At 44.1% G+C, this 24,384-nt stretch overlaps 1 protein-coding gene and 2 long non-coding RNA genes across 15 annotated transcripts; 2 read left to right on the plus strand and 1 right to left on the minus strand.

Moving 5' to 3' along the window:
- Window positions 1-120: 120 nt before the first annotated feature.
- LOC143360348 (uncharacterized) lies at window positions 121-23,854 on the minus strand. Of its 13 annotated transcripts, none has more exons than XM_076799092.1 (13): window positions 22,864-23,854; window positions 20,879-20,921; window positions 7,422-7,572; window positions 7,141-7,354; window positions 6,817-6,912; window positions 6,240-6,477; window positions 5,862-6,169; window positions 3,784-5,775; window positions 3,504-3,618; window positions 3,081-3,423; window positions 2,766-3,006; window positions 1,793-2,691; window positions 121-1,526 (listed from the first exon to the last, which is right to left on the minus strand). In XM_076799092.1, the coding sequence occupies exons 1-13, from the start codon at window positions 22,867-22,869 to the stop codon at window positions 1,352-1,354; spliced, it is 4,821 nt and encodes a 1,606-aa protein (XP_076655207.1). In that variant the 5' UTR covers window positions 22,870-23,854; the 3' UTR covers window positions 121-1,351. The 13 variants fall into 13 exon arrangements, with proteins under 13 accessions (XP_076655207.1, XP_076655204.1, XP_076655203.1 ...); XM_076799089.1 differs by lacking the exons at window positions 20,879-20,921; window positions 22,864-23,854 and adding exons at window positions 12,962-13,624; window positions 15,330-15,686; XM_076799088.1 differs by lacking the exons at window positions 20,879-20,921; window positions 22,864-23,854 and adding exons at window positions 12,962-13,645; window positions 15,330-15,686.
- LOC143360352 (uncharacterized) lies at window positions 10,719-12,944 on the plus strand. Its single transcript, XR_013083257.1, has 3 exons — window positions 10,719-10,837; window positions 11,227-11,895; window positions 11,984-12,944. It is a non-coding gene; the product is annotated as an uncharacterized LOC143360352 (long non-coding RNA).
- On the plus strand, window positions 20,859-22,893 carry LOC143360351 (uncharacterized). Its single transcript, XR_013083256.1, has 4 exons — window positions 20,859-20,987; window positions 21,101-21,823; window positions 22,453-22,643; window positions 22,761-22,893. It is a non-coding gene; the product is annotated as an uncharacterized LOC143360351 (long non-coding RNA).
- Window positions 23,855-24,384: the final 530 nt, after the last annotated feature.

Here is a 24,384-nt window from a genome sequence, read left to right on the forward strand (position 1 = left end):
AGTTGCAACGTGATTCATTTTCTACACTAGGTGTATTCGTAATACCGTTATATTCTAAAGAAACAGGATGCCTTACAGGAAGTATACTATGACAGAAAGGAAGTATACAGAAAAAACGAGTTACAATTACAATTGTTGACTTTATTTGATTACACTGTGTGTATGCCCTTCCGCATACGAAAGAATACATGAAGCAAGTAAAAAAATGTGATTTTTAGCGAACCACAAGCGCGCGACGATAATAATTTATACACCAGATGAACTTAAAAAAATGAGAGACGCTCGTTAAACAACACAATGCGACGTACGGAATCGATACTCGACTAAAAATATAAGCCACAACGGTAAAAATAAAAAAGTTCGACGTGTTTTACACTCCGCACGGTCGCAGTTGATAAATCTTACTCGCCTATACACTATGATCACAGTTACATTCATAATAATCGTAAGTTATTACATGTCATTACCGTCTTTATCATCCGTAATTATTATCATATATTTTTACTGTATATATGTACATTTCTGGTTATAAATAGGTGTATGTTCAATTTCATTAAATATAATCTGGTTTGAAAGCCTATGACTAGCGATACCTATTTTCTTTTTCATACTCTTGATGATGGTTGTTCGTGAGTGATAATAATACTATTCGCAGTTTCCGATATAAAGTCGAAGCAATTCAAACAGTTATGAGTAATAACTAGACTGCGGAAATTTATGCATCTGCAGCGTCTCAGAAAATGCAACTGAACGAAAACCTGAAGCCACTTTCCGTTTCAACTGTGCTCAATACATTCGCATCGGGTAACGCGTACTGCATTTTTAAAATTCATCAAACTTGTAAAATAAATCAATAAAACATCATACACGCTCCAATTAATCTTCGGACATGATACAAATGTTTTAAGAGTTAGACACATTAAATAATCAAATATTTGCAGTGTTTTCTTTAAAATAACGTAAACTCACCGAGAGAGTAAGTAAGTGCCAGAAATGATCACGCGATGCGAATGTGCGAATAATAAGAATAGTTAAAACGAAGAACTGGATAAAATCCCTGGTGCAGGAAAATCAAATCTCTGAGCTCGTGTGTTCGTCTCGACAATAAAAAGATAAATGGAAAAAAGTATGAAAAAATACTGAGTTCGCATGAAAGTCCGCGGTCTAGTAATAACAATTACTATATGATATCTTTAGAAACAATTCTATGCCTTTCCTTTGTTACACTGTACACGGCTTTCTTCGTCGCCTCGTCGAATATATATTATCTTCTTCGCGGTCGCGCGATTCAAGTCGTTGAAACTTTCGTCGCACTGAACGTGTTCCCCCGGCACAGACATTAGGTGTGGGGCTAAGTCTGAATATTGTACACACACCTCCGCGGAACCAAACCCTTCCGGTCGCCCCTCGCGCATAACAACCACTTGCTATCCACCTCTAGAATCACTCTGAGTTTCTCGCCTTCTCCGAACGCGAGCAGCATTTTGTTGTCCGACGGGATTCTCTGTGTGATAGTGCGCACCTCTCTGGAACCGAGACGCGCGAGCTGTTATTTAACTAATCTACAAGAACGAAAACAGAGAAAGAAACGAAACGATTAAAATATATAGAAACCAATCTGGCAACTGAAAGGGGTGAGTAGGGTTCGCAGCGACGCAGGACCGCAACTAAAAATCATGAACAATATTCAGGCTTTTTCGTGAAACTGAAAATAGGTAGAAAACCAAATAAAGAAAAACCTTGTTCATAATTTCAACATTTTTCAAGTTTCTCGAGCTATCGTGCTACTTACTTGAGGGGCTTTTTTGCCGGAGGATTTCTCGCTGCAGCAGCAGCAGCATGGCTGGTTGGTCTCGGCAAAGACGTGGACGCTGCCCGTCTTTGCGGGGACACCATGTTCTTCTCCTTAGACGTTAAACCGTAAGACTTGTAGGGCAGAGAGCTGGGACGCGCCAAATGAGTTCTCGCGGTTCCCACGTGCTCCTCGTCCACTCTGCTGGTACGCTTTGTTGTCTCTTTGTTCCTTAACTCTACAGGCTTTTTTGGTACGGTTTTCGGTGTCGACAACATCACCGGTTTCTTCAACGACGGAATACCTGAGACAGGGGACCTCGTCGTCTTCACGGGCCCTGTATTATTCGATTGTTTTACCGGGGACGTGAGCAGCCTGGGAATCTTCGATTTTCCTAAACTGGTCGGTGTCCGCGTTGGCGATATCGGCGACGTCGTGACCGGCTGATTCTTGGCCTCCTCCTTCCCGACCATCGACTCCCATTTCTCCTGAATTTTCCTGAATTTCGCCTCACCGATCATGTTGTCCTCGTCGTCCGTTTTATTCTCTGGACTGTGAGATTTCGCGTGAGCTACAGGATGATGATGATGATGATGATGATGGTGCTTGTTCGATGCCCTGTTCAACGGGGAGTGCTCCAAACTATCGGTATAGTCCTCGGAATCTTCGGAGGTTAGCTTGTCCAGAGCCCGGAACGCTTTCGAGCCTATGGGATTGCTTAAACGTTTCTTAACCGTCTCCATGTCGGACTTGTGCTGGCCAGATTTCTCGTCGTAGTTGTTGTAAACGACACAGGACCTCGGGCGTACTTTCCTAGGACTAGAAACTACCGTGCAAGCGTCTGTCTTATCAAAATGATGGTCCTTCGATGCGATGTCGACGTTCCTAAAGTTCACGGCCTGCAACATTTCGTTTGAATATAGTGTTTGCGACGGATAATAGAATGGGAAATATGTTTGACCGCAGTACTCACGCTTATATTATGATTATTTAAAGATCCAAAGCTATTGTGAAGCTGGCGATACTGATACAGGAGGTCTAACTGGAATGGGCAGAAAGCTAGAGGATTTAGAATGTGCAGGAGAGCGTCGACGACCTCGCGCGCGTTCGCGTTCGCCAACGCGCTCACGAATAAACTGTTGTTGTTGTAATGCTTCCTTAAGATCGATTCCCTTGTACACAGGTACGCGAACCACGCGTCTAAAGCTCTTAAACTGAAAATATAGAAAATAACGAAATAATTGGATTTATCAATCTAACCGCGGAATGGTAGTCGTTTCAGACTTACTTTAACAGACCAAATACAAATGCATGAAACTTCAACATCCCCTCGGTGATAACGTCCTCGCCATTAATCTTTTGTACTAGTTCGTTCAACGTCTTAGTAACTGGCCCTTGCTGAGAAGACGCCTCGACGACCTGCCAAACGCTGTTCGTTATTGGTCCAAATGTAGAATTTAGGTGTGGCTTCAGTCCGTCCGACATGATGGCATACAAAGCAGGACATAGGTGACTAAGACAGATTTGTGCGCACTCGCTCTTATCACCGTAATTCTGTCTACTGTGGATAGACTCTCCGTTCCAATATTTTAACAATAAATCCACCGCCTTATTCACCGATAATATCATCTCTGAAAAATTCTCTGCGTTAGTCGATGCTTCGCTGGCATCGTTACGGTAAAAGAAAATAGTAATTTCGACGATAATGTACTTCTTTTGTCGTCTAAATCCGGAGGTCTGCTTTCAGGACTCGTGTCCCTCCTCTCCTCCGTAAGCGCGCAATCTTTAGTCTGCTCGTTTGGAACTGCAGAATTTAAATTATTGGTCTGAAACGAATGAACATATTCCTGTAATACTTGCCAAAAATAGAAAACAAATGGCTGAAAAGTTGGACAGATACATTGCGTTATTTTTATAAAGTAATGTAACACAGTCACTTTCAGTGCTCCGTAAACCTAGCGTTAAACAATGTGTCGAGCCCGATACACTACCTTATTGTCTAAGTATTTCTTTCTTTGGTTTACAGCGAAGCTGACAGTCTTTTTCTGAGATTCTAGCATATCGGTAGTTTTGGTAACATCCTTGTTCATTCGAAGAGCCAAGAACTTTCTCACGTATGATCTCAATTTAACATCAGGATCCTCGGTGTCCCCGTCGCTGCTCTGCGAGCTGAACCCGCTGCGTTTCAGATACTCCTCGAGCTGTTTCACATCGTCCTCGCTATTCTCCGACGCTTCAGTCTCAATGTCTCCCGTGCTGTTCAAATCGTTTACCCTCTCGTGGCACCTCTCCTCCATCTCGTCAACGTCCTTCTCGGAGTCGACGATCTTCCCACGATACAACAACTGCAGGTCGTTGTTCATGTAATAAGGCTCTTGCAAGGACATCCTCTTGTTCACCTCCGGAGTCTGATGATCCTCTATCTCTTCCACATCTCCCATCTCGAACATGCTGTACCTCTTGCTCGCAGGGACCTTGTTTTTCCTTAAAATACTTCTAGGTAGAGGTGGCCTCGGCGGCACTTTCCCATTCGAGAGGTCACGATCGGTCTCGCGATCTCCGTGCGGTAAGGAGATGGATCTCTTCGGGAGCGACGGACAGGCCGTTTTCGATTTGTTGACTTGCTTGTACGCCTTCTTATCGTTACTCACTAAACTGGCCTCGGAACTAATACTATCGTAACGGTAAAGATACAACGGGTTGGTCGTGTTGTTCGACGTCTGCTGATTCGTCGAGGAGTCGGTCAGTATCGTGGAAGATCCCCGATACCCCGAGGACGGTTGCGTCGCGGTGCTGCTCGTCGAGGACGTGTTGTTTGGCATGATCTCGCTGATCGGTCGAGACTTGTGGCGCATCGGCGGCGACAAACAGAACAGCGGCTTCTTCGTCTCCTCGTTGATGTTGATGTGCTTGGACACCTCGGGCACATCGTGCAGGATCTTCTTGTACTCGATAGGCAGAAGGAATGTCAACGACTCCCAGTCTTTAACGTGCGAGAACCCACGCTGACGAAGAGCGTCTATGTCGTTGCACGAGAACGGTCTGCTGGATGATTTACCGTTGTTTTGTCTCCAGCTGACCTTGTTTCTCCCGTAGCACTGCGGCTTCAACGCTACGTTGTCCATCCTCGTGTCTTTGATATTGAGAAACGATAAATCAGGTAACGCGTAATTCGGGTAAACAACGTACACCGGTTTCTTATTAACAATTGTCTCCCTGACAGACGGATTCTCTTTCTCTTTATCTTTCTCTTTCTCCTTTTCCGCCGGCGGTGGTTCTGGGAACAATAGCGACGTCTGAACACCGTTGTCCTCCGTCTCGGCTATCGCCTGAATGCCCGTTGTTTTGCAGACCGAGTACTTCTTCTCCAACGATCGGATCCACGCCGTTTTCTTTTGCTGGTCGAATCCGTTCGATATCACGTCGAAACTGTTTTGGATGTTATCGTTGTCGTGCGTTAAATCGGACTTGGACAAACTTTCGGACAGTTCCTCCACGGATGCTGACGACATCATTTCATCTTTTTGCTCGATGATCATCGACGAATGTTTTGGAATGTCGTTAGGAAGGTCTCCCTGTTGCTTCTCCGCCTCTTGGTTGTTGCGGAGATCTCCTTTCACCCAATTGATGGAGAAGTCGCTTTCCGGTAGCTGGCATTTCGAGCTGGTATTGTTTAGATTTTTCCGTTGTATTTGCGTATTTGTATTCGTATTCGTATTAGTACCACTATCACTAGCGCTATTGCTTGTAGGCCATCCATTATCACTGACTGAATCCGACTGGTCGAAAGTCAGACTCATTCCGTCGGCGCTCATGCTCTTCTGTTTCATAAATAATTTGACGAGGCTCAAGTTCTGTAGCTTCTTCCCCGACGATGATACATGCTCCCCGCTGTCGGAGCATTCTTCGTTAATTGAACGGCTCATTACGGATCCTGAGCTGTGCGACTGTTGCGCATGGTTATTTGATTCCGCGGAGTCGACCTGTTAACAAACAAATATTCCGATTTAAAGCGGTTGCATCTCGTTATGGAAATTTCGTTCGATTATTCGTTTGTTAGACTTCTTACGGAAAAATTGAGAGGTACGTTGTTGATGTGCTGTAGTTGAGTAGTAGCCTGAGTAAGATCCGGCAGGCTCTGACTCCTCTTATTCGCCCCGGGCATGATATTCCCAACACCTTGTAAAAATTCGGGATTCGTGTTGTTGTTGCCCGAGGGATGGCGAGTCATGATTTTGTTCATGGAAGAGTGCTTCAGGTTGCTCCATGTGGTATAAATCTTCGAGTCGGAGCACGCCATCGATAAATCTAACACGTTTTTCAAGTCCGTAGCCCTATTGTAATACGTTTCCGGCGCCTCGTCATGTTTCTGTTTCTCTGTAAGAAGTAACCATACCGCGATTAGATCGAGACTCGCTGCAACTGCGCGCCGGTGAATATAGTTTACCTTGATTTTCAAAATCTTGAGAGCCATCCGAGTACATTGTGATACTACCCTCAAAGGCGATAGTGTAGTTATCTTTGTTGTTCACTTGGCATGTCAGCAACATATCCTCGCAGTCCAGAGAGTCGACGCTGTAGCTACCCCCCGGTGGTAGCACGGGTGTCTCTTTCAGAGGGGAAAATAACAACGACGATTTGCAAATGGAAATCGTGTCCGTCGTCGAACAGGCTGAATCTTCTCCCTTAAATTCAAGGTATATCGTTATTATATTCCACGTGCCTACCGATGCGATGCATCATGCATTTTGCGGAACTAGCAGAGCTGATTTCCATGCAACGTAATGTTAAATGGCGCAACTCGATTTATTAGTTCGACAATCTTTCAACATCTTTCTCGTTTTCTGTCATATCCGTGAACGAGTCAGCTTAAACTCATTTCTTTCGGTGGCCATGCAGAGAAACTGCAACCAAACTTGCACTTTACTTTTGTAATAAGCATAAAACTCAAGTCAGTTTAAATCTCTGTTCTTTGTTGTCAACATAGGGCAAAAGAAACTGAACGTTTGCAGCCATTGTCATACCTGGCTGCTGGTATGAGGGCTGATAGATGAACCGATGTCAAGCTTTTCCATAACGGATCCAGATATACTGGCATATCGTTCCCTTTGATAGTTAAACTGCCACGAAATTGGAATACACAATATGTTTAGAACGAGCTAACTGTGATTTACTTAACTATCATGAAAGATCTTTTCTATAGAAACAAGATATTTCATAAAAACAACCATCTGCCTCAAAATCTGAATAATAGAGAACTTGTTTTGCAACTTTATCCGCAACATAATGTTGAGAAAATGATGAATTATGCTATCGATAGCATATATAACCATCTCTATTATATTTACCTCCGAATGCTGAACCGGATCGGTGCACATAACAGGCAGAGCTGTAAGCAAAGTATGAATGTCTGCGGTGCGAAAACTTTCCATGTCAATTTCAGCCAAGTTAGCATCCAGATTGCGGGCCAGATCGTCATAGTAACCCAGATCCTCTCGAGAATACGAAGCAGAGAGCGAGGACAATACGCTAGGGTGAATATGAAGGCCTCCATCTCTGTAGCTGAAATGTTACGCACAACTGTAAGCTCTACCCAAAAACAATCGATACACGAACACTATAAACATACCCGTAATCGACGACCCACTGATACTCTACATTATCCTGTACAAATTCCGAACTAATCAAGTCGTGTTGCATGGAATCTGTGGCAGGATTGGAATTGCAATCGGAGCCTGGTGTTTGTGGATCTTCCATCACTGCAGCCCCTTTGCCTACACCTACAACACGCAATGTTAAATAAATTAGTATAAAAATAATATCAAATTCAAGAAAAGGCAAAATCAAAAGAAAACAACAGCAGCAATAATGGAAATGCACGTACGCATGGTAGCAAAGTTTTTTAAGAGTGTTTGCCCCTTCCGATACATTTCAAACGTTTTATTTTTTTAAGCCAGCACCAGTGTCAACAATTATACGATCAAATGAGACGTATTCCCATTGTTTACGGTCCGTGACAGGCGTTTGCAATTAGACGTTCGGGTCGGTCGTGGTCTGTCCGTGAAACGGGCCACGTGGGTAAACAAACACATCCGAATTTCACGGTGACATCGTCGCATTATCGCTGGTAGGAGGTCAATCTACCTGATAACGATTCGTTATCGAATGTACCGCGCACAGAGTTTACAACGAGCTCGCGATAACCGACGACTGACATTTCTACGGCGTTAGAATAGTGGGAATCGGTGGACAGCTAGTCTCGATAAAACCACCGACGACGCACTGATAAGGATGTAAGTATTTTCCTCATCCGCCGTGCGCCCGTCGAACGTTCACGATAAAGTAGAATTGTCAGCCAATGACGTCAGGCTAAGGTTATGGCGGACGTATTCGAGCGAGCGCGTTCGTGCTCCGTATCGGGGATGATCAAGGCTGCGCGTCATTGTAGTGCTCTTAAGAGGGCGTGTTTTAAGGTTAGCTGTCACGTAATAAATAATTAATCGATCGACTGGAGCATGGTACTTTTAGATTAGGCAATCGGCAACGTCTGTGAGTGCGCGTGACACAAAGACGCTCTCGAAACCGCTTCCTCTGAACGACAACCCAGATATGTACACATCCAAACAATACCTAGAATATAAAATCATGCGTTGTTTTGGATCATGCATAACGCGCGATAAGGGCCTCGACCACAGAATGATTCCGTTTTCCGTCGACCACACCGGAATCGATACGTCACGTCGAAAATATCCGTGGACGTGCGACGATCGACGCGGAATACACAATCGATTCGAATTTTTGATCGATCGATGGAATTAATCGAAGAAAAAAAAAAGAAGGAATCGTCTTAGTCTTGTAATAATATCTGGAGATTCGATTGCATCACTTCGTTTATCGTGATTAATCGTGAATGTACGATAGGTTAGGTCTTATCGGGATCATGGCTAAGAGGTGTAAGAATATTTTTCTCGCCCACTGCACGTACATAGTCGTTAAGTGTAATTATTAAAAAATGTTGTGTATTGTCGCGGCGACGGTGTTGCAACTAGCGCGCGCGCTATATCATTCATGTAGTTAGTAGTTGAGAGAGTTGACAGATAGGAGATAGACAATAGGTTTTCGTATTTAGGTATAGAATGTATGTATGTACTGTGATTCAGATGAGATTAGTTTGAGCGTAAACCAGCAACCGTACCTCGAATGATTCGTTTCCACCGCATCGCCACGGTCGCTGGACTCTGGTTCTACGGAAAATATTTACGCCAGATAAATGTTAACCGAAAACACTAATGCCCACGACCATATGGCGACGACCCGCCCATCGCTCATACTTAGAAATTCATTTTAACTGCGCCTACGGAGCACACGGTTTGCTCGTGCGGCGCATGAGCATTACCGATCCAGCGTAAAGGGTGGGCAAAAGGAAATCGGATACAACACCGTTTGAATTAAGGTTACGTTACCACTCTTCGCAGAAATATCTGCCCGCTGAAATTCAAAAACATTCGATTCTATTCTTCCTACAAACAACGAGAAACCCATCTAAACAGCCTACGAAATCCTGTTTTTTAAACGTATGACGATCGCGGCGTGGGACCCATTCGAAATTTTGCCGCGATTCTTAATTTTGCGCAATGTTTGTATCACACTTTGCTAGGAAAAGGCTTGTCCATTTGGTAGCAAACCCTGCTTAGAGCAGAATTTGGTCCTTGTTTTGTATGAATTTGGCGCCAAAACTTGTCGACAAATTCCTAGCCAAATGTGGAAACAAGTGGATTGGAATTTGAGTACCAAATTGAGGCCAAACCTTGGTTTCGTTATAGAGGGCAGCACTAAGTCTTTGCTCTACTAGACATATCGGGAAAAATCGGAGTAAACCTTGCTGCAGGAGGAAAAATAGAATCTTATTTGAACCTCTAAATTTTATAATTTTAAGTTTCATATATTTTCAATAATTTAATTCCGTTTTTCCTCCTACAAGCAAGGTTTACTCTTAGAACTAGGTTAGGTTCGCTCTTAGTGCGACCGATCTGCCCTCTACGACGAAGCCAAGGTTTGGCTTCGATTTGATCCGGATTTGGCATGGAATTTTTACTGCAAACTTTCCACTCAAATACCGAGCCTAATGCGGAAACATATGGATCGGAATTTGTAGACAAAAGTAGCAAATGCATAGCAAATTGTTTACTAGGGCGCTCTCGTATTTTTACCGAGGTAACAATTCGATTAAATCAACGAAGGGAACTATTTTTCCTGGACTCAATTACTGTGGGGGTGCCAACTGACTATATTAATCATACTTATTTTTAAAGTATAATGAATATTTAAAAAAGAGATACATAACAGATATTAACTCATTTTAATGAGAAAAATTTAATACCTCTTTTTTAATACCCATGCTTTAAAAATAAGTATAATTAATATAGGCAGAGTAGTTGGCACCCCCACAATAATTGGGTTCCTCATTGTAGAATGGTTCCAGACCACGATGTTTTCCACCGTAGAACGTGAAAAATGCGACAGTGGTAGGAGCAGGACTTGGCAACGTTTATTCGCCGTCTCGTTCAATTAATTAACTTTATTTCCGAGTTCCAGCACAGTCCCGACGGCGAGGTAAGTCAACGTGACTCGCATTACAAATGACAATTCGACGACGGATGAAAACTGTTGCACGTTCGATGGTCCTAACCTGTTGACCGATTGATTGGCTCCCGATGAACGTGCGTATAAAACTTTCATTTCAATGCGAACAGTTGATTATGGTAGCTTGAATCTGAATATTTGAATGTCAGTGGCTGCGTTTAGCTGTTTAAAGTGGTCGAATTTAGATATTTAAATTCGAGCGATTGAATTTTCAGCATACGAATTTGAGTATCTGAATTTAAACATTTCACCGTGAATATTTAAATACCCAGACTTGAATATTCGAATGTTTGCAGCAGCGGTCGATTGGGCAACAAGCGGCAAGAATTTTCCGCCATAGAAGGAAGAAAATAAACGACGGAGCAGAGCGGACGAGTTATCTCGTCGTCGCCCGGTCAACAGGTTAGGATTAAACGGACTCGGTTTTCCATCTCGGTAGAAAAATGATTCGCGTTGGTTCGTTCTCCGGGCAGTGTCGAGGGCACGAGTTAATTTTAGCGTGGCGTTGAACGAGCTAACCGAGGTTAGGGGGTGGGGGTGTGGGGGGATGAAATTGAAGAGCCGAAATTCGCAAGCCGACGAAAATTTTACGCGTGCGAAATATAATCCGGGAATACTTTTGCCAGGGGAACCGGTTCGTTTCGTTGAGACTCGCGTTTACGCTTCGCGATTTTCTGGCAAGGTGAGTTAAACGGTCAGCCTTTATTCGGAGCTTGGTTCGCGTTTGTTATCCTCTTACGCGTGTATCTCCGCTCGGAAAACATTCTTTTATTTGTCGGTGTTTGTTTCAGGTAGCTTGGCCGGAGCTTACGTGTTTTGAAAGCAAGACATTTACGCTTTTGTACGGCGTACACACATGCTCGTATTCTGCTTTGCCAGACGGCAAACGCACGATTATTTAAAAGCAGTAGCACAGAGAGAAAGGGAGAAAGAAGAAACGCGGCAAAAGCCTCTGGAAATGGTATAGAACACTCCCACAGAGTTTGCCACTCGAAATAGTAGGACGCGACGCCATTTCTCACGCAAGACTGTGGGAGAGGAGTTTTTCAACTCGGGGAAACCGACTCTTTTCGTCCCTAAACGAGGAGGGAACGTACGACACATTCCTAGGTAGTCGTAAATCACTTTCTACGCCTTTGAGGGATTATACAAGGGGCCTTCCACTGTATATAGTTTGTCTCTAGGAAACCTGAAGTGTATCGCTTGAAATGAAACAAGATATCCCTTCCTTTGTCTGCAGTCTCGGTGACTAATTACCCAGTGACTAATTTCCCGAGAGCCCGGTTCGTTATGGAACTGTTCTCGATCGGGACACTTGATCGATGATCCCTTACTTGTCCGCGCGCGCGATACGCCAATGCTCGCTGGTAAATTAACACCGCTGCATGTGGAGTAGGTGTGATGTAACGCGAGCATCGCGAACACGTATAAGTGACACGGCCGAGCTTAGATAGTTACAGGTATACCGCGGATATTTACGCGTTTCAACATTCCAGCGACATCGAACGCAGACCCAATAATCTTGTTCCGAATGTTATTTCTATTTAGCTGAACTTGAACGTCGACGATGCTGTCGTCGGTGTCTGTATGTCAGTGGCGATGGATGCGTGGGAGTGGTTGCACGCGCACACACACACGTACACGGAGGTAACAATCTGCTGTACAAGTTTTGCGCGACTATTCTGAGATTCTTGGACACGTCGATTCTTCAGCAAGAAATAGAGCGCCGGCGATAACTATAAGTTGGTTTTTAAACAATTCAGAGTCTCGAGGACATGTCAGAGAATCCGAGACCTAGAAGACCTTTAAAAGAAGATCTAGTAAAAGTCGAATGAACCCGAGATGTGATCTGCATTTCCATCCTGAAGAGTTAACCAGAGACAAACCTCGCGCCTTTTAAATTACAGATAACTATGCTATCGGCGATAGCTATGCTTTGGTTTCTAAACAATTCAGAGTCTCGAGGACATGTCAGAGAATCCTAGACCCAGAAAACCCTTGAAAGAAGATCTGGTAAAAGTCGGATCAACCCGAGACGTGATCTGCACTTCCTTCCTGAAGAGTTAACCAGAGACAAACCTCGCGCCTTTTAAATTACAGATAACTATGCTATCGGCGATAGCTATGCTTTGGTTTCTAAACAATTCAGAGTCTCGAGGACATGTCAGAGAATCCTAGACCCAGAAAACCCTTGAAAGAAGATCTGGTAAAAGTCGGATCAACCCGAGACGTGATCTGCACTTCCTTCCTGAAGAGTTAACCAGAGACAAACCTCGCGCCTTTTAAATTACAGATAACTATGCTATCGGCGATAGCTATGCTTTGGTGTCTAAACAATTCAGAGTCTCGAGGACATGTCAGAGAATCCTAGACCCAGAAAACCCTTAAAGGAAGATCTGGTAAAAGTCAGATCAACCCGAGATGTGACTTGCATTTCCATCCTAAAGCGTTAACCAGAGACGAAACTCGCGCGTTTCAAGTTAGAGATTAGTTTCCCATGCTACGGGTACGTCAAGCGGATCTTACGATTGTACAGGAAGCAGTTGCATCTCTGATCCGTCCTCTTCCGATACTTAGCTTCCTGTCCCTTCCGTTTTCGGTAAAGGATCGGCGGTCTTGGCGGCGCTTGCAATGGCGGGCTGACACGGCCCACAGAGAATTCGGCTATTTTCATGATGATGCACAGCAGGAGCACTATCATCATTTGTCAATGTTCAAGGTTTCGTTATCCGGTGTGGTCGCGTTACAACATAGTAACGCTTTCACGGTTGGATAACGATCAAAAGTTGTTTCACTGTTATCGCGTGTCCGATTCAACTGTACAATATCACGGCACGGTTCTGTACAAACCGTTCGAGCAGAACAAAGCACAACAACAGTATTTACAAAAGACACGAAGAAGCCGGATTCGGCAAAGTTTACCAATCGTCCAGCCGCGAACACAACGAATCTCGCTCGTCCATCGTTTGAAACTGTTCACTTTTCATTATTACAGCCGCGGCGGTGTACATTTACCACTTGAAAAAGTTACATCACGGATCCGCAAGTGTTTTCCGCTGCACACTCGACTCTTTCGTCGTCGTCGTCGCCGTCGCTGTCGCTGTCTCTACCGGCACGCTCTCCAACATGAAAGATGTTTGCACCTTTGACGAACGGAAACACACCACGGAACACCGTCGATCTACTCCTCTGCAAGCCAGCCGATGACACCTTTCAAAAGATGCCTTTGTTTACCGGACGCTCGGTACCGCTCGCACGGTTTACGCCTCCGACAATGAAGGCACACCGTCGCGGCTGCACCTATGTCGTTGCTTTTAACCGACCGGAGGACCGTCCCGTATCTCCTCGGTACGCAGTACCTCGGTTTTTAACCCTTTAAACCGGAGGAATCGCGAGTACCGAGCTCGTCGGACCCCCACTCAGCCCGAAATCCTTAACATTTTATTCATTAACAGCCGCTCGATAGTCTTTTAACGCTTCGACCACCGGAAGCCTGCTAATAGGCCTTTTTAATGACAGTACTGCGTCTAAAAGAAGCTATTAGAGCGATTCATGAAGCGACTCTGCAACGGTAAAGTGTTCGTTGCTGGCTAAAATATTAGCCCCTTCAGGATGAATGTTTAAAGCCTATTGCGACAAATTGGGCTTTCCTGTATTTAAGATGTTCTGAAGTTTTACGGGAAAACTGTTGAACCCATTGCATTGGGATCTTGCATATGTATTTATTCGTATTTGAGTTATATATTTTTTGAAGATAGAAAAAACTAGAATACCTTCTTAAAACGATTGTACTTAAGGATTCGGGCTAGTGCGTTCTAATCTGATTTATTGTAAAACCGATATCGACGAATCGGGTTTATCAAGAGCGATTTCGAAATTAGCCGGAAATCGCGGGACCGGAAGTGTCGGTTAGACGCGACGGAATAGTTTTAAAACGCGTTTTTTGGCGTCGACCTATGCGGCGAATAGTAATAATAGTCGTTACGTCAGCAGACGCGCTCAACCGCCTAAATTGCAACAAGTGGCGAGGCAATTGTTTCGAGTTAATCGAACGTTCAGATAACGGGGGAATATTCGACCGAGAGAGGGAGGGAGAGAGAGCGAGAGAGAGAGAGGAAAGAGAGAGCGATTGATGCGTTCGAACACGGGCGGGACGATAAAAACTGTCGGAATGTTGAGTCACACGGTCTATAATTGCGTTAATCGGGTCTGCGGATGATTTCAGAGAAACTCTATATTTATCGCGAATGGCGACGAGTCAACATGCTGTCAAATATTCCGCAAAATATGCTTGGTTCTCCTATGACGATGATTAATAGACAGCAAGATGTTTGTGCATTCGCGCGAAAACCGAGGATATTGTTAAAGAGCGATCCGCGGTCTAGCGATCGAAACGAAAACGGGGTGCGACGATCAAGAATATCGGGCGAGATCTCGCGATTTATTTCGGCCGTGTGGCCGTAAACAATGCGCGCAGGGGCGTTCATTAGCCTAAGTACGCGCGGCCGTCGTCGGTGCAATAGAGGATGTGCGAGGCGTAACGACTCGTCGAATCGGAATTAATTTTCCCCCGGCCGGCAAATGAACGTCGACCTATGATCGGATTTGCTCTCTCTCTCTCTCTCTCTCTCGTGTATATCGAGTGGCATTCAAAAAACGGGACAAACATCACTTCCCCCTTCCTCGGGGAAACGTTGGCGAGCGTCGGGGACACACGCGATGCAATGGGATCGATCGGTGGTGAAAGAGAGAGGCCAAACCTGTGCGTTAGTGTGCGATTCCGTCCACAAGTCCTCTCCCCACAAAGGAGAGAGCCTACACACAGCGCACAGAGAGAGAGAGAGAAAGAGAACACGAGAAAAATCACTGTAGAACTAACTGGGCACAGGCTGACCGTAACACGCCAACGAAAACTGGCCACTGAACGAATCGGTTCAACGAATAATCCACATCCGCTCGTTATTGAACCGATCCCATCGAAAGAGCGAGAGAGAGAGAGAGTGAGTGCCACTCGTACAGGCACACCGAGCTCGTTGACACTGGAGATCTCGCTGGAATCCACCGAATGGTTTTTCCCCCGAGAAATTAATCCGATGATCGCGAGGATCACGGAGAGAGCGGCACACTGCTGCACCGAACGATCCAGAACACACGCGGGCACACAACAACCGAAATTTTTCCCGAGCGTTTATTTTGGCGGAATCGGTTTCTGGACCGCAGTCTGACTCAGACTGCCCTAACAGCACGCGTCCCGCGCGGGAGAGCGTTTGCACACGGCACGACACGACGCGGAGTTTAATCTCTATTAATAAATACCCGCTCCGCCTCGGCCGGAATAGAGAGCAGCTCTATTCCGCTCGCTCATTCAACGCATATAACGCGCTCGTGTTTCGTATCGAGAGCCCTTTGCACCCCTTCCACCCTTCCTCGAAACCACCGGGTCGATTTCGACCCGAGATCTCCGGGGCTGCTACAGAAAGCGGCAGAGCTACACGATACTTAACGCTAAAACCTACCACGGTCGGTCAAATTGAGCTTTTCAAACTTCTGCGTACAATTTCGTACGTACAACATGATCACGTCGCTATTTATCTTTACGACCTTTCTTAAAGTATGTATGCAATGTATTTTTGAGTAATTATTTCTCGTTTTATTATTTTTTTTTTCCAAGAAATGTATGTAGCCTTGTCCTACATATCGCGGTCGGTCAATTTGACCGCAGGAGATTGAATGCGCGTTATATGTCAGCAGCCCGGGTCTTGTCGTCGTAGAGACACTATTCTTTGATGCAGAACGTAGAAAAGGACAGCGATAGTCACCGCCATTTACAGTTCGCCGCGGTCCGTAAACACGTCGTAATTCGTGTGTCCTATGAGTTATCTGTCAAAGTCACAGCGAAGCTCGAGAACTTATTTATTTTTCATTATTTTCTTATGGGACTTGCATCAACATATTCGCGGCATTTTTCTGATCAAAATGAAACCAAATATTATATGATTCCGATGATATTTGCTTGCGTAATGAACGATTAAACTTAAACTTTTATATTATCAATTATTTTTTCAGGATAATATATTTGTTTAATTTTTCCGATTAAAATAATACCAAACACGATACGATTCGGAACATATTTACACTAATTTTCCGTTAATATAATTGTAATGGCTAGTAACTTTCATCGTTCGTTACACAAGTAAATTAATTATATCATATTTGGTACCATTTTCATTAGAAAATGCCACGAATATGTTGGCAAAAATCCCATAAAAAATAATGAAAAATAAAGAACTTTTCTTATTGGGTTAGTAGTGGTGTCCTGGGCTCACACCGATATACCCGAGCCGTGTTATGTTTGCACTCCTTGGCGCCGGCGGCTCTCGAGCTTCATGGTATAGCCCGCGGTAGTGGGGATAATTCCGCGACGGCTAACTCAGAAGTCTAGGCGACGTATATCCCGGATTCACTGTAATATGGTATTTACTCTTCTAAATCTAAACGATCAGTATAAAAGAAAAACTATTCTCAACGTGGCATGGCCAAATCGAAATAAGTGAGCCGCCTTATTGAATGAGAAGCTATAAAGTGACCCACGTGCCTGGTTGATCATACTGTTTCATGGCAAATACATCCAAACCGCAAAGGTGGACGACACAGTACAATGTTCTAAATCGAGGAGAGAGCATCGCAGTATTTTTTATATGATTGAAATTATATAAATTTGTATCGTCATTTTATGGAAGTTGATCATCTACTAATACATTCAGCAACAAATTGACTATTATCTACGTTTAATTATATTAACAATAACTTTTTTAAAGATCGGTTCTTTAGACCGCGCACGCGGCAGGAATAGGTATACAAGAAGTGTTTAGTGTTAGGTTTAGTGTTAACACAGAGACTACCGAACCTGTCGAAATCATTTCAAATTTTTTATTTTACATTTGGCTTCAACTAGACTGTGGATTTTTATGCCAAATAAAAATCGTCTGTATCAATTGCGAGACTCAGGAGCTGCGTAGATACCTGTTTCTTTTCTTAACAATTTTAATCATTCGAAAACAATACGACAGTTTCGCATAAAATGCGTAAAATCTGCAGTGTGGTTGTAGCAACCTTGTCCAGAATTATTTTGCCAAAAGTTCTCGCACAGTCCGAAGAAACGTGTCGGGAAGAAACACAGTGAATTCTCTATATATGTCGCCAAGATCTGGATGATAAATGTCGCGGAATTATCCCCACTATCGTGGGGTATACCCCGTGGGGGGCCGCGAAGCTCGAGAGGCCATCTGTATGTCTCCTGGACGATACATGACGCTGGCCAGACCCGTGTTGTTGACAAATATCGAGAATTCACTGTGAACTCGCTTTCTGTCTGTTTGCAATTGATTTGAAACTAACTTCCCGATGAGCTATATACTTGAAACTATAAACATAGGCCAGAACTGGCTGACAACACACACAAGATTAAAAGCAGAAAATAATTATTTAAATAAAAAAAAAATTGTTCAATACACCACGTTTTTAAGACGGACTAAAAAGTGTAAAATAATTTTTCCTAGACCCATACAGATTCCTAGCCCCACAAAGATAGTCCTGAAAAGTGATTGCGAATTTTGAATAGCTATGAAAATACTTGGAAGATTTAAAACGAAAAACGTGGGGCGCAAGATAAAATAGTAAGGAACGTAAAGAATAGCTGCCATTGAGAAAGCTCACTCAACAGTTTATTGCAGTGCAATAAAATTGTTAGTGTCTTAGGTGAACTATTCACGCATCAATTATCTACTGCATGCGCCCCACATTTCTCGTTTTAAATCTTACAAGTATTTTCATAGCTATTCAAAATCACAAATTTCCACGACTATCTGTATGGAGCTGGGAAATGTTATTTTATACTTTTTAGTCCGTTTTAGAAACGTGGTATATTATAAACATTTGTTTTTCTTCAAATAATTATTTTAAAGCTTCTTCACAGCCGAACGGCCGCATTGCGCTGCAGAATTTGTGCATCGGGGCGAAACTTGATCCTCGAGCGATCAGGTTGGGAATATTTAAGGCCGCCGTCGGTCAATATTTATTCCGCTAATTACCTCCTAATCATTCGAGTTCCCCGAGCGAAGTTGGATAAGCTTCGACGAGTCGCAAACGAGGCGCGTGCCCCGTTCCGATTTGTCGGCATTGCGGCCAGCGCCGTGAACCCGCGCGAAAGGTTACGGAATTTGCAAAGTTCTCGGGGTGACTAGGATCGTTTTAAAATAATAAATTCTTAAATCATTTCAACTTTCCTCTCCATTCTTGCCATTGACGCATATCACGCCCCACAAAGTAAGGGTCCGCAGCCAGGTCGTGGTTCTTACAATTTTGCGTAAAGACAGTTAAATGCATTAAAACTCGTATTTTATAGAATGGTGAGTAAAACCATTGTGTCCGAGGATGTAGGAAGCTGACGTTGATTATGTTGAACAAAGGAAGAATGCGATGATTTAAGATGGAAAACTCATCCTGTGGCATAGAAATGCTTGGATTCCACGGCATGCGCATCGTCAATTTTTGACCTACTTCTAACGATTATGTTACCAAATATCTGCATAATCTCGTCAGCTCATGACCAACGCGCGCTAGATTGAACCTTCGTCTTTCGAACGAGCCCTTTCCCAGCGAAAAATATTCTCATATAAGGACGAAGAGTTGAGGCACGTAAAACCGTTTTTCGCCCATTTTTGTCGGTAATGTGGCCACTCTACCTTATCGGGAATCTACGGAATCTTGGCCCTTTTAACGATCACGTAATTGCCGGGCAAATCGGCAAAGCAAACGGGAAAAATCGATGCGGGATTGATCCGATTGATGACGACCGGCTGTTCTACGAACAGATAGAAAGAAGAAGCGGGACGCGCCGAAATAATCCCGTTTGCCACAATCGCATTACCGGGCTCCCTTTGCGTGCATTGTTCTCGAAATGACTTCGGGCAAAAGGATATACCCGGGGAACCACAATGCGGTTCACTGGACAATGCGGGATGACGCGTTGAAAAATCAACGATCCTCCGCAACTTCGATCGACCCCGCTTGCCCTTTTGCACTCGAACGGACCGAGGCGCCACTGAAAGAAATTACGCGTGTTTCACAAATTGCTGCACATTTCGCGTTCAAATGAAATCTCCAGGCTCGAGTGCAAAGGGTTCAGCGCCCGACCTTTGACCCTTGCGAGACCCTTCCGGGTCTATCTCGACTGTGCGTTTAAAAATCCTCCCGTTCGATCGCCTAACTTGAATCGTACAAAAATCGCTCGCTCAGTTTGTTTAACACTTTGATCGCCAAACTAGAAACCCCAAAAATTCTATAAAATCAAAGTAAGATATTTAACACTAGGTTTACGGAGCACTAGAAGTGACTATTTTGCATTACTTTATAAAAATAACAAGAACGTGCAACCCACGTTTTTAGCCATATTTTAAAAATAATATATACCCAAAGAAATAAATTTGCTAAATAATTTCTCATGTATGCATCCTTAGAGTCTCAATAATTTTAAATTAAAAATATTAGAACCCGTCATTTTGACGGGTCCCGTAAACCTAGTGTTAATGAAATAAAAATTGAAAAAAATTAAATGTATGATACTGAGTAGTCCTCCAACTGTCTTGCATTTTACAAATCCTAATCAAATTCGGTACAATGAATATATCAACGTAAAAATTAATTTTAAAACCTGGACAAATAATTCCGTCACCCACATATCTTTGTGCATTTATGGCTTCTGAAAATTTTCAAAAAAAGCTGTAACATCAATTTCGATAGAATTTAGTACGATTTTTATTTGTTTTGGATCTGCAGAGGCCGGTCCCGTAGAAAATAGGATTTTATTTCATTCCATTTTCTGAAAATTTGTCTGCAAAGGTTGGATATTGCATAAATATCCGCAGTCTAACTATTACAGATAGTAATAAATTACTACTGTTACAGATTAAATAGCAACCGCAACGTGAAAAGGCACAATCATCCGCAGTACAGTGTTTTCTCGACATATGTCAACAACACGGGTCTTGCCAGCGACATATATCGTCCAGGACACACTATTCTTTGATCCACGCTGAACGTCATATTATCCGAGCTTCGAGGCCCCTCTCGGGGTATACCCCGCGGCAGTGGGGATAGTTCTGCGACTTTTATCAGCCAGATATTTGCGACATGTATCGAGAAGAGACTGTATCGACCATACTCGTGCGCAGGGTGAAAAACAAAATCGTGTGCCATTAAAACTGAATGCCACGGAAGAGTACATTGAGGCGGAGAACGTGCTGCATGGAAAAAAAGGAAAAGATAATCTAGCTTGAAAGCGCTACGAAATATAGCTTGCTCCGACTTTGAAGATCGATTTGCATTGTAAATGGGTCGTGAGAAGTATAAATCACGAGAACGTATATGCGCAACCGAACTCACCAACGTTGTCTCCGTTGCCGCAGACAATATCTGTCGCCAAGGCCTGAAAAACATTATCGGATTATTAATTGGTCTCGTCTGGAAGCTCGTCGAGTATTTTCCAACCAGAGTAACGTGTCCGAATAGTAATTTCCATCGATATTTGCATGATTCGGCGGCTCTCGAAAATAGCCCTAGTTTTTCAAGCGACGAGGACTAACTTTCTTTGTTTTTCAATTTTAGATGCATACTTAGAGAAGAAATCCACATTCCCGAGCTGTTTCGCGTTTCACGCGTTATAAAACGCGACGCTATTTTTAAACGTTCACAAGTGCAGCGAACGAGTATCCCACGAAGACTTGCATCTCTCTGTCCGGAGGAGCAAGATGGACATCGTTAAAGGAAAAATGCTTCTCGTGCCAGCGTTCCACGGCGCCGATGGAACAACAATTTCGGAATTCGATACGGGACGAACGCGAGGAATCACGGGAACCCGAGTGATCCAGCTCTCCGCGACCCGTTATTGCGATGCTCCGGTGATTTTTCGAATTTCGCGCAGTCGATCGTTTTTAAGCGTCCGATCACGCGATGCGGCCAGCCTCGTGGCGAACGTTAGCCTCCCGTTAATTACAACGAAACTCGCAAAATTCTACTTTGCCACGGACTTTCGAAACCACTATTGCAAACGCGCGCCCATTTGCACAAGAAACTGTAATCTTACCGCAGCGTCAGCAGATCTTATCAGATCGTTTTGGAATCGTTTCATTAGACTCTCCGCGTCGAAGTAATCTTTCAGCAACTTATTTTGTTGAATTTTGTTCGAATCGTATAAATATTAATTATTATGTTCTCGGAAACGAGAATTATTTCCTACTCGATACTTAGCAAAGTTAGTATAATATCTCGGGAACACGCAGGACCGCAAAGGGTTAAGGAATCGTCGCAGCCGTGATAATGCTTCTTCGGGTACGTGGGCTTTGCAATTCCGTAACACGTTTCTTTCCGCGGCCCACATGGCTTTGTTTCGTTCCCTACTCTCTCTCTCTCTCTTTCTTTCTCTCTTTTTCTGTTCCTGGTGCATAGAAAAATCCAAGAGGACAAATAAAAGCATCGGAATCGTAATTAACTCGCGGAACAACAACCGGCAGCGATTCTCGACTAACAAAACCCGAAGAGTGCTTCGGGGAACAAGGTCACCCGATCCCGACGAGAGATCACGTCTAAAAAAGACGGAGAAAGAGAGAGAGCGAGAGAGAAAGAGGACAGAGAGATCGGAAGAAAGAGAGAGAGACAGAGGGAGATAAGGATCGTTTCTTGGTACACTTATCTTCCGGTTGCCGAGCTCCGAGGAATCGATCGGGACATATTGTCTTGTTTAACCCTTCATAGGGCATAATCTCTGGGTCACCGAAAGATACTGTACCATAGAATATTGTTCACGCTCTGTCCACCGAACAATTTTTATTAAGAAATCTGTAGATGGTAGGCTTTCGAGATTTGTTAAATAACCGGTAACACCGTGTCTGTAGATACGGTGTCAATTATCAACCAGGGAAGATCGATCGGCCGATTTTTATCTTGACAATTTCTTGTAGAAGATCGGTGGTGCCAGTCATGTGTGCCGATAATTAGAAACCTTGAGACAGCCTTATTCCTGAGGAATCCCAAGAAATATGCTGCTCTATCGAGACCAACGAGCGGGGAACGATCGTGCAGTACAGGGGCGAGAGAGGGAGAGAGAAAGAGAGAGAGAGAGAGAGAGAGAGGAGAGGTTCCTGGATTAGAGGTAACCTTCGCAATCGATTTTATCCACGACAGGCGGAGGTCAACGACGTACTGGGCCCCATGATTGCGCGACCATGGGGGGCAATATACTAACGACGATGCTCATTTTCTTTTTCAGGGTTCCGGGAGGAGTGGAGACCGTGGCTGTTCGGGACAAGAGGAACGCCCACGCGAGCTAGAGAACGAAACGAGTCGATAATCGGGAGACAGCGGGTACTCACGTTCATGGTGAAGGGACAGCTGACAGTCGATCCACGTAACACACTCGACACTGCCACCAATTATGACATCGCGGGACGAATATCGCAGCTGTGGTACACGGCACGTCGATCGGTCAACGGTATACGCATGTCACACGGATTAAAATCACTCTTTCGGGAAGATGTAGTTTCAGGAATGCATATTCTGAGTCACTCCGCCGCAAGAGAAAGCCAGCCCCTCCCTGACTGCAACACACAACCCCTGTGTGTCCGCTAGTCGCGCATGCTCTTCAGCGGGCTCGAGGCTCCTTAGACCGAAGGGGATGATTTTGCACGGCCCTTGCCAGCCCTAGACACCGAGCTCCGTTGAGGCCCTTAGGGCGCACGCGAACCTCGTCCACGAACACCCCCAACCAACGAAACTTTCAACCGGTATCCATGCGAAGGACGCGACGATAACGAACTGTCGGGCGGTCAGCGAGCATCCCCTAGCGTTAGGCCGACCGTGCGCATGTCCATGTGCGTGTCCCGACACCCTCCGCGGACCTCTATGATCGAACAACTGATCCACGATTCGTTCCTTTTCTCTTTCCCGGGGCTCCACGTTCGAAATTCGTCGCCCCGTTATCTTCTTTGTCGTCGGCTCGTCCTCCTCCCTCTGCCAATCGCAGTACAAGCCTATAAGTAACCACCGCCCAGCGAATGATAACGATGGTATAACAATGAACGGATTCTTAGCCGGCGATACGATTCTCTTCCTCTTTGTCTTCCTATCCTCGTCCGCTCCTCAAGGAGAACGATCGGATCGCGCCACGATTGCGAACCAACTTCGCCTTATATTGATTTTCCCCGAGCTCCGATGGCCCCCGCTTGCAAAGGTTGTTACTTCTTCGCATGACCCGTACCTGCCCGCTAGCTGCTATGACTAACGATGGAGACGGTAGCAACGAACGTTTCGTGCGAGCACCCTCGCCCCTGTTCGACCAGCGTACAACGAAAATTGCGTTGATACCATCCTCTGGTGAAACTAGGGTTTCGTTCAGTAATAGACTTGAATTTTTCAAGGGTAGAATATGAAAAATTTTTCTCTTGTTGGATACATTTAGTAGAAAACATGTTTAATTTAACTTTAATTAAACATATTTGATAAAAAAGATTTACTGCATGCTTAAACAACGATTTAGAATAACGTTTTTACTAAGAAAAAAGTGTACGCTATTTTATTTTATAATGAATTAACCCCTTATTAATGATTAGTACTTCCTTGTCTTGAATAATTTCGTAGGAAAAAGAAAATTTGTAGTAATTTGTCAATATTTAATATCGATAAGAATGAAAAACAATTTTATTTCAACTTAAAGGAGAACATTTATATCGATGTTACATGGTAACGGGTTAAACGTTCAGGTTTTACGGTAGAAAAGTACAGTACCTAAATAGTATCTTCGTTTAAAAAAGTATAAAAAATAATATTCTTTTCGAAAAGTATGTGTATGTTCCATCGACAGGTTGACGGACCCGCGGATGGGATTTAAAAGTAGC

Source organism: Halictus rubicundus, chromosome 13 (assembly GCF_050948215.1).
Source record: "Halictus rubicundus isolate RS-2024b chromosome 13, iyHalRubi1_principal, whole genome shotgun sequence".
In the NCBI taxonomy this organism is placed as follows: Eukaryota; Metazoa; Arthropoda; class Insecta; order Hymenoptera; family Halictidae; genus Halictus; species Halictus rubicundus.